General features: G+C 39.0%; 1 protein-coding gene across 1 annotated transcript in view; it reads left to right on the top strand.

The window, feature by feature from the left end:
• The window catches only part of Hao1 (hydroxyacid oxidase 1), a 47,655-nt gene that overhangs the window by 3,635 nt on the left and 28,211 nt on the right, over positions 1 to 15,809 (top strand). Inside the window, exon 2 of the mRNA XM_051183315.1 lies at positions 2,129 to 2,280. Within this exon, the coding sequence (XP_051039272.1) occupies positions 2,129 to 2,280 (152 nt within the window). The remainder of the gene's footprint in view (positions 1 to 2,128; positions 2,281 to 15,809) is intronic.

Raw genomic sequence — 15,809 nt, forward strand, 5'->3', positions numbered from 1 at the left:
GTATACTTTCCTGTTCTACTGGTTTTACTTTTGCTGAGAAATGTGGGGGTTGACGAGTCTCTGTAATGTCTTGAAACAGAAAATAAATTTATGGAAAAGTGAGAGCAAGCTGTTACTAAGATGACTGCGCCACCTAGTGGATAAGTTAAGCCTGCCTGTTATGGACAGAAAGCTGTGGTTTGTAAAGGCACCTTTTACACACAGGTGCATGCACACACACAGAAAGAGAGAGACACAGACATACAGACGAACGGACACACACACACACACACAGAGAGAGAGAGAGAGAGAGGAGCCAGTGCTCTGCAATTTTGTGTGTACTCATGAAGTTGTTCCTTTATTGTTCCTTTAATCATAAATAAATATTAATATTAAAGCTTCACAAAGCTGATGTGTCAGTCACCACTATTAAAATCTCATTCATTCTAAAAGCACTTAGAGATGACTGGTAATAAAAACTCCTTTATGGGCTTCTTCATCTCCCCCTTCAAAATGGGGATCCCAGCGTCATGCTGGAAGTGTCCATGGTGAGGAAGATTTCTGGGAACTGAGCCGGTGGAGTGCAGGAAAATGATGACAATTGTGATGTTCAGCACAGGAGTTACACACTAAAACTACCGTGTTATGAGTCTCAGGGATGGAACGTTTTTAGTTTGCTGTATGAGGAAGGTTAGATTAGCCACCTCTAGCAAGTCCTCAAGGCAGAACTGTCAACTGCCTTCACTACTGCTCCTAGAGAAAGCAGCTTCCTCCAAAGAAGGGCGCCCCCCGGTTTCTCCTAATTGAAGTCACCCTCACACTATTTGCAAGAACAACCTCCACCTCAACCTCTTTAGAAGTAAAGTCCAGAAAATTAACTGGGACTCCTGGCTAGGCCTGCACATGTGTGTAAACAAGACATTTGGTATAACAATGCTTTAGTCCAACAACAATAAGGAGAATAATCAACATAAACAAGTAGGGGATACATATTCTGCTGATAGGAGAGATAATTTATTCTCTGGGAAGATTTATGGACTTCTTTTTATTGTTGGCCTAGTGGTAACCTCTGTCCTAACATAGAGGAATCACAGGAAAAATAATTTACAATAATTTTCAAATATTAAAAAATGTAGTTCCTATTAACTACTTCAAGGAAAGGGCTTAACTAACAAGATAAATACAAAAATAAAATAAAAAATCAGCTGTTCCTTTACCGTAATTCTTCTTCTGTGAACCCAGCCAACATTTAGTTCAAGAACTTTGAAGAAAATAATTGTAATTTTAAAAGTAATTGTCTTTGAACTACTTGCCTGTGCCTTCTCAAGTTCAAATGTAATCTCTAGGACTTTGTATATCTTCAAAATGGTCTAGGGAAATAAAAATTACACTCATCCAGAAGCCTGTAAGTGGATGTTCATAGTGACTTTGCTTATCAACAATACAAAGTGGAATTCTTCTAAGTGTCCCCTAGGAGTGATACCCTCCATGAGATGAATTAGGACTCATCAGCCCAGTGGTACAAACTGGTGCTAACACAAAGCAGACAGATGGACACTAAGCACATCATGCCAGACTCACAGTGTACTGTGTGAGCACACGCATATGCTATTCTTTAAAAGCAGAAATATAAGGGTAAAGATTACAGAACCATGTTTGCCAGGGTTGAGGTGGGGAGGAGAAAGTTTCACTACAAAAGGAAACGAGGGAACGTGAAGGATGACTTGACTGACCTAAATGTGGCTGTTCTGGCTGTCATTATGGCTGCCTGGTTTCATCATAGCTCTCAGAACTGTGAGCCGAGACAGAAGCGTTTTGCTGTGTCAGTCACATGTTACTAAAAATGACATGGCATTCCATTTCCATCTTCATTTTTATATTTTAAAACTGCAACAAATTCACACACACACACGCAACAAGCTGCATGCATAATGGGATACCATGTAATATTTAATGCATGTGATTGTCATCCTTTTGCTTTCCATGACAGCAAACATTAAAACTGTCCATTTGTCTTTAGCTTTATAAAATGGATTTGGCTTGATGAAAAAAAATATAATTTTCTCTTTTAAAAAATATGTTAAAGTTTGAGTTATACTTTTGAAATTCTAAATTATATATATTAATATTCATATTACTTAAATTCTAGGTGGAAGCTGTATCCACGAATGCTCCGGAATGTTGCTGACATTGACCTGTCGACTAATGTTTTAGGACAGAGAGTCAGCATGCCAATATGTGTCGGGGCTACTGCCATGCAGTGCATGGCTCATGTGGATGGTGAGCTGGCCACTGTCAGAGGTAGGAAAAGAAGGCTCAACACGGACACAGAAAGAGACCAGTAGCAGCTCTCTCCTCCAGCACCCTTCCCATGGTGCTTTTATTAAAACAAACAAACAAACAAACAAACAAACAAACAAAAGAACCTTGGTTTACCATCAACTTTCTAGTTTGTGGCTCAGGGCAATACTCTCCATTCTTTTCTTGGTTATGGTCCATGCAAAACAGGGATCAAACTAGTAGTTGTTGCACTGGGTTTCTTGCGGGGGGGGGGGTCACAGAGTAGTGCTAAGCAGATGTTATTTGTTTTATGAGTAGTACTGTGGTGATATTTATGATTCATTAAATCTTGCCTGAGCATACAGAAAGCAGAGTCATCCACAAGCCATAGAAGCCAGGAACACACATTTTTTTTCCCAGGACTCAAGATGAAGAGGTAGATGGATTGCTGGTATTCAAGGCCACACTGACTACAAAAATTGAACCAGTGCTAAGAGATACAGCTCACACAAAGATGATCTCAGCACTTGGTGTCACACACCTTTAATCCCAGCCCTAGAGAGGTATAAAAGATTGGAGCAGGGTCTTTAGTAGACTCATTCTCAGGATTCTTGAGCCACATTGAGGAGAGCAGAGCAGTTTGGGATTATATAGTCTAAGGGTTGGTGGAGCCAGGATTGCCTTTCAGTCTGAGGTAGAGGTAAAACTAGTGGCCAGCTGCTTTGCTTTCCTGATGTTCAGCTTGGAGCTTGAACCCCAATATCAGTCTCTAGGTCTTTTATTTATCGTGCTACATAACACTATCAAAAAAATAAAAAACTGGAGATCTGAGAAGTAGAAGGTTTTAGGTCTTGAGTGGCAGGTTATTGCAAACCGAAATGATTTGCATAAAGAGAGAACAAGCACAGAAGCGGTTCACTCTGTTTTCTTCCATGGTACTGGGTCTTGATTCTACCGTATGGGTGGATTTTATTCCCAGTGGAGCATTTCCCACTGCCTCAGGAAGGAGCGAAGAGGAAAACAAACATGCTGCAAAGAAGTCTCTCACCACGGCTAATAGATCAACTCCCTAGTTCCCTAGAAACACTGAACACGTCAAAGGCTGTACATAGAGCTATGCCCACAATGCTTTGGAAATGTGGAAGCAGTGGTGAAGAATCACAGTTGACATCTTTTGATGCCTAGCAGGGCAAGCGATGAAGGCCAGAAGAACATGAACTCAAAACATTTTAATCCTGAGAAGTAAGACTCCTATGAATCTACAGTCTTCCTTGAAATGACTCCCACAGGATTCTGCCAAGGACATCAAAACTTTGTTTTGACACAGAAGGTTGCACCGTGAAAGCATAGGTCAGAGGCTAGCAGTGTCCTTCATGCTAGAGTCACATGCAGATGAGGATCCTCAGAGTGTCACCAGAAACACATAGCCCCAGGCATTGGGGACTGGATAGGGAAGACTGAGACTGTACTAAAAAATGTGTAGTAGGGTAGGTCTATTTAAAGTTGGGATACGAAGCTTCAGGCAACAGGATAAAAGTGAAGAGATGGGCACACTGGATTAAAACTTCAGGGCACCCAAATTTCCGTAAATATCAATATTCCATGGGATACTGTGAATACTTTCGAGGAGCTGAAAAATAGTTGAGAAAATAAGAAACTGCAAAGGGCTGATGTCCATTTGATGTAAATAATCCTTGAGGAAGAAAATGATACAAAGACGAAAGAGAATAAGACATTCATAAACAGATGGAAGATTCAATGAGTAAAAAGATTCCATTTACTAATATGCAAAGAATGGAAGTCATTACTCTGTATTTTATTTTCTAAATGTAAAATTATTTTGAAATACCTGGTAGGATTATGGAGAAATGTACAGTTTCTAATATGGATGGGAGGGTAGGAAGCAGAGTGAGCTAAGAAATAATCTAGCACTTTGTATCAAAGATTTAAGATGGGAAGTTCATAGGATGCTCTAATTTTTTTTGAGGCAAAATATTTGTATAAGGATTTTCCTGATTTTGATTTTGATTTGGCAGGTGACTTATAATTAGAGATGCAATGGGAAAATGTCAAGCATGCCAAAAGACACAACATTTTGAAAATGATTCAGAAAGTGATTATGATCTGTTTCTCCTTTTGTTCCTTTTTAAAACCTATCCTCACCCTACCCCATCCTCTCTTTCTTGGTAAGAATTTATTGTTATAGCTCAGCCTGATCCTACTGCCTCAGCCTCCCGAGTGCTGTGATTACAGACGTGCTAGATGCTATACTTCAATTACTTTAAAAAGCAGTTACAAATGACAGGAAGGCACACATTTCATATTTTTGTTAGTAGCCAGACCCATGTTAAGCAGACTGTGTTTGAAAATGAAGATGCCTACTATAATTTACTATTGTCTTTTGAAGTGGCTGAGTGCAGGATTATTTTATGTTCTCTGGCTTTTGGCCTGTCCTTATAAACTATTCTTTGGATTATTATTTAAGAAGGAAACAACGAAAAAATAGACTTAAAAGAGGAGACGAAACCAGAAAATGACTCAGAGGACAGAAGGAGAGGGAAGCAAGTACATGAGTAGGCAGAGCTCTCCTGGTAAGTTACTCTGGGGTCAGGGAACTGTTTTACGTACATTACTTGGCATTTACTGTCCCATTTGGTGAACAGCTAGCTCGAGTTTCAGAGAACTGCTTTCATAACCAGTAATGACAGGCTGTAGTCCCACTTACTCACTGTGGTTCCAAAGCCCAAGGTTCTGGTAAGGAAGGGCTGGAATAAAATGAAAGGGCTTGTTTAGAAACTGAGATTACAGACCAGGTAGGACTATTCGTTGAACTGTTGTTTCCCATGGCACTAACCAGGAGCTGATATTAAGTGCCCATTAGACTCTTGCCCTTTTAGATTTATTTAGCAAGGGTTCACCACCTTCCAGGCACTTGTCTAAGTACATGACAGCTATTAAGATACAGTGTCCTCAGAAAGCCCAGAGAAGCGATTATATTATTAAGCCTATTTTTCAATTGAGAAACTGAGGCACACAGAAGATGAATCACTTGTCCAAGGCTACATTATTTATAAGTGACAGGGATTGTCCAGATCCCAGCAGTTTGTCTCTTGAACAGTGACTCCTAACTACCGTGTGCTCTTTGGAAAATGCCCTGAAGGAGTTAGCATCAGAAGACATTAATTTATAGGTGTGTGCAAAGCAGGACTCTGGGGCCATGACATACACAATCTACCTTTGAATGAAGTGGAAAAGGCAGAAGGGATAGATTAGCACTCTATCTTCTGGAATCCAGCATCTCCGATAAGTTCCCATTTGAGTAACACCTTTTCAGGTTATAATACAGATGTATGCCGGAAGCTCCTGCAAGGACCTCACTCAGCATTCTTCAGGCTTTTCCGTCTGTGTTCTCATGAATATCTAGGATGTGTTGTCCTGTTTAATATTAGAATTAATCCTGTAAGTGAGTGGTCATCAAGTCACAAAAAGAAAAAGGCTATTAGTCTGTTTGTGCATGTGGGCGTGGTCTGTGAATTGTTCAGTGGTTTGTGCATTTGGGTCTGGGATAATGAGCTTCTTTGGCAGGAAAAGGAGAGGCCCTTGAGCTGATGCTGCAACTGACTCGGTTATTTGAATTCATCCTTTCTTTCTTTCGTAACTTGAAACTTGGTATTTTGTGTTTGCTCACAGAAGTCGACTGTGGGGTCGCAGCCACTGATGAACAGAAATCGGCGCTCACTGATCCAGAACTCACAGCATTTTCTGATACTGCCACTCACTGCCACTGAGGCACAGTTGTCCACAGAAGTTGTTGCTCATTAACACTCTCTTCTTTGTCTGTCTTCCCCACTCTCTCATTACTTGGTCCCATTAGCTCACTTTGGGATTCATCTCAGCTGTAAGGACTTGTGCTCCTCGGCTTCTGGAGAAATGCACACTCAATGAATGATGTAGTTAGCTAGCCCCAGGAAAGACTAGCGCAAGAATGGGACAGTGTTCATGCTTAGCAGATTCTCTCTGAAATGCAGGGAATCGCCACAGAATCGAGGATCTATTAATTGATTCACTCCATTATTCCCAGAAAGAATTAGAAAACCTAAGTCTGACCCCTGAGAATATTGTGAAATCTATTCAAGTTCTGGAAGACTTTTGTCACCTTCCTAATTCCCTGGCCCTTAAACTTTGTATTTCCAGGGACACAGTCTATTCACAAAGAAAAGGATTTGGGGTCAAGTTCAAAGAAGAGAGGTTAATTTGTAATCTCAGGACAAAGTGTCCCTGTCAGCCTGGCCAATGAGAATAAATGTGGTCATTTATGTCCATAGGGAATGCTCTGACCTATGAAATTAGGGCGTTCTCTCGACAGTTCTGGATATTGTCAGGGCACCATAGTCTCACAATCCCTGTGTAATTTCCAGATTTCTTCACAGGGTATGACTCAAAACCCACCCCCCCCTTTTTTTGGCCTTGTCCTGTCACCACTGTGGGCACAAATTGACAGGCTCTAGACCCATGGATTAGATTCCACGTTTTCCCATTTCTTGGTGGTTGTAGAGTGAGATGTCCATTTTACTTTTAATTTTGAAATGCAATCATGAAGTGGGTAAAACTCAGGGGCCCTTTATACTTTAGTAAACAGCTAGTTGCTTGAAACGAGTGAGAGCATTATATTCCGATTCCAGCTGTTGTAGTGTGGGTACTGAAATAAAAGCTAGAAAAGTTCACAGTGCTGGGCCATGCCACTCAGTTCACTGTCTCCCCAGAGCCCCTAGTTCCCCAAATCTTTCCCTCGCATGCATGATCTTTTTCCAAGGAGGCACACTCTCTTTATATCTTATAATGAAAACCATCTTTTTTGCACTAAATACTTTTGTGTTACAATTTATACAGGGATGTCAAAAATTAACGTTAAGGTCTAAGCTTAAATGTATAATCCAGAGAGCAGTGGAGGTAACTAAGTCCATGCTGAGGAATGTCCTGTGCTTGCCTGTTGTATCCCAAAGGGGGCAGCCACGTCCTAGCTAACTGACTGTTTCTGAGGGAGTGAGGAGAGGCTACCAGATCTTCAGATATCTTCAAAGAAGCAAGAAATTTCAACTTTTAAAAATGTACAATTCCTTATTTTTATATGTTGGCAAATAAATCAAAAGTCCCTAAAACACTATTTAGGACAACGGTGTGTGAGACTAACAAAATACTTTTGTGGGGTACAACTGTCCCCGGGCTGTTATGCAGCGACATCTGATTTATGTGGAAATTCACCACTAACTGGTTTTGCTTCTTGTGACAGGTCATTTTCCCTCTCTAGGATGACTGTTTCCTCACTGATAAAGCAAGCTGCCTAAGTAAGGCCAGTGGTTTGCATACTATGTCCCAAAGGGCTTGGGGCCCTTCTGAAGGACCTTGTAAACATTGCTATTATTGAGCATGCTTGCTGCTGTGTTGCGAGTCCAGTATTCCCCAAAAAAAGTTCTTTAAGGGATGATTTCTACTCCTAAACAAAACATGAAGGAATGGGAAAACTGCAAAACAAAACGAGCAAGCTCGACATGGTAGCTCATGCCTGCAACATCAGCACTTAGGAGATTCAGGGAGGAGGGATTGCAGGGAGTTGGTAGCCAACTGGGGTGTATGGTCAGTCCCAGCTAGGGCTATGCCATAAAACAAAATAGTAATAACCATGACCACAAGAGCCAAGAAACAAAGCTAGTGAAGGAAACCAGTGAAATAGGACACACACACACACACACACACACACACACAAATCCAGAAAATCTCCAAGAAGAGTAAGTGATCTTTACACTTTAAAAACATGATTTTGATTACATTTAAAATTTCAAAGTATATAGATGCCCTTATGCTTTTTCCTGGGATTCCGTCTTTTCTAGTGTGTTTTGTGACAGTGGTTGGAGAGTGTGGACAGGGAATGAGTGCTTGTGTGCATTTGCTTTCTTTTCTCACACTGCTCTGCTGGGGTATAGCACAGGAAGTGGAGGCACATTTATCTTTGGATCTTGCTGAAGACACGGATAAATATTTGGCAAATATTTATGAGATTCAGAAAGTAATCCTTCAAAGTCTTGTGGAAAGATAACCAACATTTATCTTGGATTTTTAAATTTGTTATCTCATCTAGTCTTTAACACAGTCCTAAAATACATTGATCCAAATACCTAAGGACTGATTTTTAACCCTGTCAATGTGGAAACAGACTGGAGGGCTTTGATATTTTACTCAATGTTATTATTTAGTTAGTTGATGCTTGCTATAATATTCTGGATAACCACTGATATGTCCCAAATATCATTAATTTCAGCAAGAGACCCAAAGCCCAATATTATAGTTTAAGAATATTAACCAAACCTGTACCATGTTTTAGCCTTTTGATTTTGAGAAGAACTTAGCCAAAGAAAATGAAAGTCATTAGGAAAGTTTGGGAGCATATGCAAGGAGTCTTATACACCAACAGAGACTACAGTTTTTAAAAAAACTCTTATGAAGTGGAGGGGTTTGACTGGGAAACTTTGTGTTTTTTGTTGTTGTTTTATTTTGATGTTTTGTCTTGTTTTTATAGACAGTGTTTCTCTGTGTAGCTTTGGCTGTCCTGGAACTTGCTGGGCTCGAACTCACAGAGATCCACATGCCTCTACCTCTGGAGTGCTAGGATTAAAGACATGGCTCTCCACCATCATTTTTTAGCCACTACTGCCAGGCCATCTGTTGTGACTAAAAGATTTGCTGCAGAATATTATTTAACCTTAACAACTGAAAATTATTCTAATATTTAGTGAGTTGTAAATGTCTATAAATAAGAGATTTACCCTCCCCCCACCACCAGTTTCTAAGTTTTGTCCTTATTCTTCTGGGAAGAAAATTAACCACTCATATATTTCATATGTTGAAGGCATTAGCAAGCATGATCATGAATCTTACTAGTTGATAAAATAGGTGCCAAAGTTAGATTTGGTTTATGTTTTGCAAGTTGGGTAGATCACTTTGATTTCTATTGTCTTTTTTCTTTTTCTTTTTTGTTGTTGTTGTGAGCCTAGCCATAAATAGCTGAGCCATCTCTTCAGCCCTAAGTTTGAGTTCTCAATTGCTTGCTGTGTGGAAATCTATCTCATTATATGCACAGTGATCATTATAAAACTTTACCTTATCTTCCATGGAGTTGTATGAGACTGCTTATTTATCGGCTTTAAACCGAGAAATAATGAAGGGGGAAAAATTATTCTTGTATTTCTAGCTTGTTACGTGGACAAAGGCCACATGAGGGCGTGCTGGGACCTCATATATAAAGCAAGTCACCTCACTAATGCGTTCCAGGAATGCTCAGCATATTAGCAAATTCTTATTAAACTGTCAAAAAAAGTTTTAAAAGAAATCCCTGCCGCTGGATGCAATTAGAGACTACCACACAGGATTTGATGGGCCATAAAACCATTAAATCTGAACACTTTCTTTTTGAGCCTAAAACATTCCAAAGTGAAGTTTGGGGATTCAGCCGTGATTGGCCACCTATTAAGGTGCAGGTGTAAGAGAGTAACACAAAGAGCTACACACTCCAGAGAAGCCATCATGGTGGAGGAGGGCAAAAGCTGCACACTCCAGAGAAGTCATCACAGTGGAGGAGAGCATTCTAGCTGCTGAATTTTCTAGGTTTTCCAAGATTAAGTGATCAGCCTTAACACTGAAAGAACACCCAACAGGAAAACATTGTCATTTCCTTTACTTCCAACTTAAACGATGTAGTTTTGAAAGTTTCATTGATTTATGTATTTATGTGTTATTCTAGGTGACCAGGGAGATATACATTTCAACATTCCTTTAAAAAAAAAAAAAGAGCCTTATTGTTCTATTTACCAGGCAAAGCCGTGGGCTATATATATATATATATATATATATATTCCTGAAGTGGAGGCTATTTGCTGTATTAGGTGTAGTATTTGGATTTTATCTCCCTTCCGTTTCTTAAAATGGACCTGTAAAATTGTTGCTATTGTTAAGGACTAGTCAGGGGTGGACAGAAGGGTTCAACCTAGGTATGGCTCCCTTTCAACTTTGACTTTAGTCAAAGTCATCGCTTACCATTTTGTGCATTTTTACTAAGAAGAAACAAAATGAGGAGCAGAAGAGAAAAGATCACCTCATACTGTGTCCAAATTATGTTAGCTAATCCTTTGGCAGGGAGTAGCTTACTTTGTTAAAAAAAAAAAGAAGATGAACATGCCAACAAGTAAATTAAAAATAAAAAACAACTACACCATGGTTTTATTTTTTTCCAAGTAATTTTAGCTTGGTTTTATGGTTTGAATCTGCATTTCCAACAATCAAAAACAGTGAGTGGGACATATGACATACATATGTACACACATAACACACACAGACACACACATACAACTCACATTCAAACATAAACAATATATGAAAACCTGTGGTACTCGACTGCATGCAGATGTTGCCAACTCAACAATGGGTTGTGTCCTGATAAACCTGATAAATAGCATTAAGATAAATGCATTGAATATACCGAATTTGCTGAACCCCATGGCTTAGCAACCCAGTTTCACACTGATTGCTCTGTGTCCCTCTAGGCAAATGGAGGTTGTAGTGCACAGCAAGAGGGAACCATTTGGACTCTTGATGGACTGGGAAAATAATAAGGTTCAAAATTTGAGGTATGGTCCCTACTGAAGGCATATTTTTTCTCTACCATGAACTAGAAAACTGTAAGTTGAACCACTGTAATTAAAGAGAATCTGTAACGAAATAAACAGTTTCATATCTTACAATTTCAATTTTTGAAAGTTAAATTCAGTATCAAAATCACTTTTTAGGAAATAAAATCTGCCCATCAAAAATGGCTATTATAAATTAGAACCTAGCTGATTAATGAACAACATCAAATGGCATGATATAAAGGAGTGTGCACCAAAATTTTTGTTAATTGAGTAGCTTTGTGGAGAGCTTGTACTTGCTTTTGTGACTTCTTAGTGGACACTGAGATATGACAGGAAACAGCTGGGGTGTAGTTTGTCTCAACCCTGAGGGGGTTAAGCTGTGGGAGTTGGTGCCTGGTAGAACCTTGATGCTCATCAAAGTCACTCGTCATTAAGAAGTGTCGACTGCAGGGTCGTCTCTTTCTCATTGTGTGCCAGTGACACCAGGACTGGACCACTCAGTCAGAACACAGGAGAATAACAAACAGGTGAGATGATGTTTTATTGTGTCTCAGTGTTGTGCCCTGGAGATGGGCTGAAGCAAGGTAGGGAGCTCTAAGGTGTGGCTGGGATTGCTGGCTCTTTACAAGCACCTTTGTATGGCACCAAATCCCAAAATAAAGTGGCAGGCTATTGTGATCCTTGAAGATGTTCTGCTCTAATTCAGAAAGTGACTAGTGTTAAAAGAATTGTAAAATAAACCTGGTTTCCCACCCTTTGTTGAAAGTGCTTAAACTGGTTAAATCCTTAAATGGCAATTTAAGGTTTGTTTGACAACTTCTGAATAGTTCAAGCATAATTTACACTTCAACTTAGTTAGGTTCCCCAGAGCTTTCTTTTTCTAGAGAAGTCTAACAATACTTTTAGCCACTCTCACAACAGCGTTGGTCATGTCATTAGTCCCTGCATGATGAAGGGCTGACATGCAATGGACATTAAGGTGTACATTTATGCAAGTACTTCAGCATGTCAGACTTTTGAGTTTAGAACGCACGGTGGCTTGGTACTCTGTCACTGCATATTTTCCCCATTACACAAGGACTTCCTGTGCAGATGACAAAATTAGTTTTTCCAACAAAATTGTTTTCAGCACAGATGTTTCGGTGACTAAGTTTTGGAGGAGCATTTTAATCAATTGCATCTTAAAAAGTTTAGAGTTTTGAACAAATGAAACCTTTCTCTTTCCTCCTCTCCTCTTTTTTATAGACACATAAGTAAGGAAGCTCAAGTCTCTTTTCCATAGAAGAGCGATAATGTTTAAATAAATAATTTGAAATCAAAGTATTTCAAATTGCCCAACAAAATTGTTTTCAGCACAGATGTTTTGGTGACTAAGTTTTGTAGGAGCATTTTAATCAAATGCATCTTAAAAGTTTAGACTTTTGAACAAATTAAACCTTTCTCTTTCCTTCTCTCCTCTTTCTTTCTATCTTTCTTTCGTTCTTCCTTTTCTTTTGAAAACATAGGTTAGGAAGCTCAATTTTCTTTTCCCATAAGAGAGAGATAATGTTCAAATAAATCATTTGAAATCAAAGTATTTCAAAATGCTCAATTTTTGTGCCCCACTCAGAGTATGTGATGGTCTATCACAAGTTAATGTTTCTAGTAATATTCATAACTTCTCTGGTGTGACTGTAGATGGCTATCTGTCTTAGTTTCTTCCCTGTTACACACTGCACGATGAGTTTTTGTTTTATCTGATCACTCAGCATCCTATTCATACGACTCCTGGACTTGACATTAAACATTTGGAAGCTATTTTATAATTGGTAAATTATAATTTCTCAGCTTTGCATAACTACTCTTTCTCCTTTTCCATCTTTGGACATTTAAATTTGGATTCGGTCATTAATTCATTCTTCTATCTGAAATCTAGGAAGCTGAGCAAACTGTGGATAAGCCATCTTATGGAACACATCTGGTGATGGCTAAATGCTTGGAGGATAATTGCTGTAATGCGATTTAACTCCTCAGTATAAAACCAGTCAGAGGTGGATATGGGAGCAAATATAGTGTATGACCTGTGCCCCTACCCAGTAGGTGTCAACAGAGAACAAAGGGGCATCACCAGGGTGATGTCAGAAACTGGCAAGCCATGTGAGAACAAATGCCCCCTTCACTATCCATGGCCAGTGTTTTTTCTCTCATTTTTCTGGGAATTCTTTCCAAATGCAGCCCATGCACTTTTATGAGCACACAAGAAAGAAAATATATATTGCATTGCTCTTCAAAGAATCGTTGGTGGTCACCAGCCTTGAAAACACTCAGCAGATTTGAAGAAACATGCATCTCAGGTCTTACTTTAGGTCAACTAGTTAGAATCTGAAGTTCATCAACATCTATACAGATACTACTAGACATCAAACCTTAGAAGGATAGACAAACCTTGGGATGAAAGCTCTGTATAAGTTCCAGAAGGAATGGATTAAGTCCTCTAATGTGAAGCTGTTAGAGGCAGCATGGAAATCATTGCCTTCTGAAGAACCCCAAGGTCTTCTCAGAGCCTGTTGATCTGAGGATGACCATGTAACATGACACAACCACTCTAGTTCAGGAGAGAGATGCATCCAGCATGGATGGGCTTGGGATCCAAACATTTATAATATTATAGCATATTGTATATTATAACAAAAGTTGTCCTATCTTCTTTTCCACATGCACATTACCTGCATCAGAAGGAAACATTTTCATTAAAACTTGAAATAAAGAGACCTGCCCCCATTGCAGGGGCACAGTGGCACTGTTCAGCCATAAGGCAGACCTTGCCAGGTATGATATTCTTCTGAGCTATTAACTTGTTCTAATTTATGTAAGTCACTGCATGCTGGTCTTTAGGATTTGTGTTAGCCCCAGGGGTAGCTCAGTTCTTTTGTATCCAATTATAGATGCCACAGGGTAAAAATGTAGTTAAGCCTTTGCTGGATGGTGGTTCATGGGCAGAGCCATACTACTTAACTTCATGTACACTTAGCTTTGCCCAAGTGTACATGATTTGACTTTAATGAGACTCTATTTCGGTATATATGAGAGGAACTTTCTGCAGAATTGAGTACTGTTGGCATTATTAAACAGTCTGTTTTGTGGGTTACATTCTTGCTATTGAACTAAGTTTCTCATATACTTTGAATGTCAGCCCCTTATCTGATATGTACTTTGTCCATGTTTTCTTCCAGTTCAGTGACAGTTATTTCTCTTGTTAACTGTCTTCTTTGTTCTTCTGAGACACACATTAGGTCAGGGAAATCTCTTAAAAAATTAAAAACAAAATCACAATGTGATCCAACAATCCTACTTTTGAGTAAACATTCAAATGGATTGAAATTGGTGTGCTAAAATTATATCTGTATTAATGGATGACCAAATAAAGAAAATGTGAAAATGTGATATGGATGCACAATGGAATATTATGAAATTAGAGAGTAAAGTGATAGAAACTAGAAGCTAGGATTGGGGGATGAGGATGGATAAAGAAGGATGTCAATCAAAGTCTAGGATAATGCAGTAGAAAGGAGAAGCTAGTATTCAAGGATGAGAATAGATGAAAGGAAGGTGTTGACCAATGTCTAGTGTAGACTAGAGGAATAGCTGCTGAGAATCTATTGTGCTACATTAAACAACACTGAATACTGATGTATTATATAGTTCAAAATTGCTGAGTAGGAATTTTAACTTTTATTTAGTGCTATGGGTTGAACTCAAACTCTTGTAATACTATTCAACTGCTTTACTAAACCTCATACATAGCCTTGAAGAACAGACTTTTGATTTGTTCTTCACAAAATTAGTTGCATGTAATTTAGCATAACTGAGTATCTTTTACATATGAGCATATGTGCATATGAGTCAAATCATCACATTGTCCCACCATCATATACACAATTACCACTTGTCAATTAAAATACATAGGTGTATGTATATTAGAAAGCAAGAAACATTGCTGACTATGGTACATATTAACTTACAATGATGCTAAAAATATCTCTGACAAATCATGAACAATTTAGCAGTGCTCTTGAACCTCCATTTTCATATTGTGCTAGAAGTGATTGCACCTAACCCTTCTCAGTCACATGACCTCAGTGTACACAGAGGTAATATTCACAGACCTTGTCTTAATTTAAATAACTGTCCATTATTACTACATTATTACTATAAATAGGTGGGACAGCTGGCTTAGAATGACTTTGCAGATGGAATGTGCTTCATGGGTGGTAAAGCTGGGACTGTTGCCAGGCCTTGGATACTCAACCTGTTATCACCTATTGTCATTCTGACACATCAGCTTTATCTCCTGGCTCGTATGTCTTTGCTTTCAATGCCTATGTGCAGTGATCACACTGTTGTCTGTTTTGTTGATGTATGAATATCTGAATTTCCCTCAGACCAATGGCATGAGTATGACTGCTACTGCCCAATAAAGAGAAGAAAGGAACACAAAGTGTATCAACAAACTCTGACTTAACCTAGACTATCAAAGTTTAGCTAGGGGACTAGAGAAATTTCTCAGTGGTCCAAAGCAGTTGTTGCTCTTGCAGATTAAATTATTAAGCAACTCACAGCTATCTGAAATTCCAGTTCCAGGGGTTTTATACCCTCTTTTGGCTTCTGTGGGCACCAGGAACACATATGATATACATACATACATACATATGCACACACACACATATGCAAGAAAAATATTCATGGAATAAAATAAAAATAATGGATACAACTTTAAAATAAAAGCTTACTTGGATGTGGTGCCACACAACTGAAATTTCAGCACTTAGGAGGTAGTGACACGTGGGTCTCTTGTTCAAGGTCAGCCCAAATACATACCGAATTTCAGGT

The sequence above is a fragment of the Phodopus roborovskii genome, unplaced genomic scaffold (assembly GCF_943737965.1).
Source record: "Phodopus roborovskii unplaced genomic scaffold, PHOROB, whole genome shotgun sequence".
NCBI lineage: Eukaryota > Metazoa > Chordata > Mammalia > Rodentia > Cricetidae > Phodopus > Phodopus roborovskii.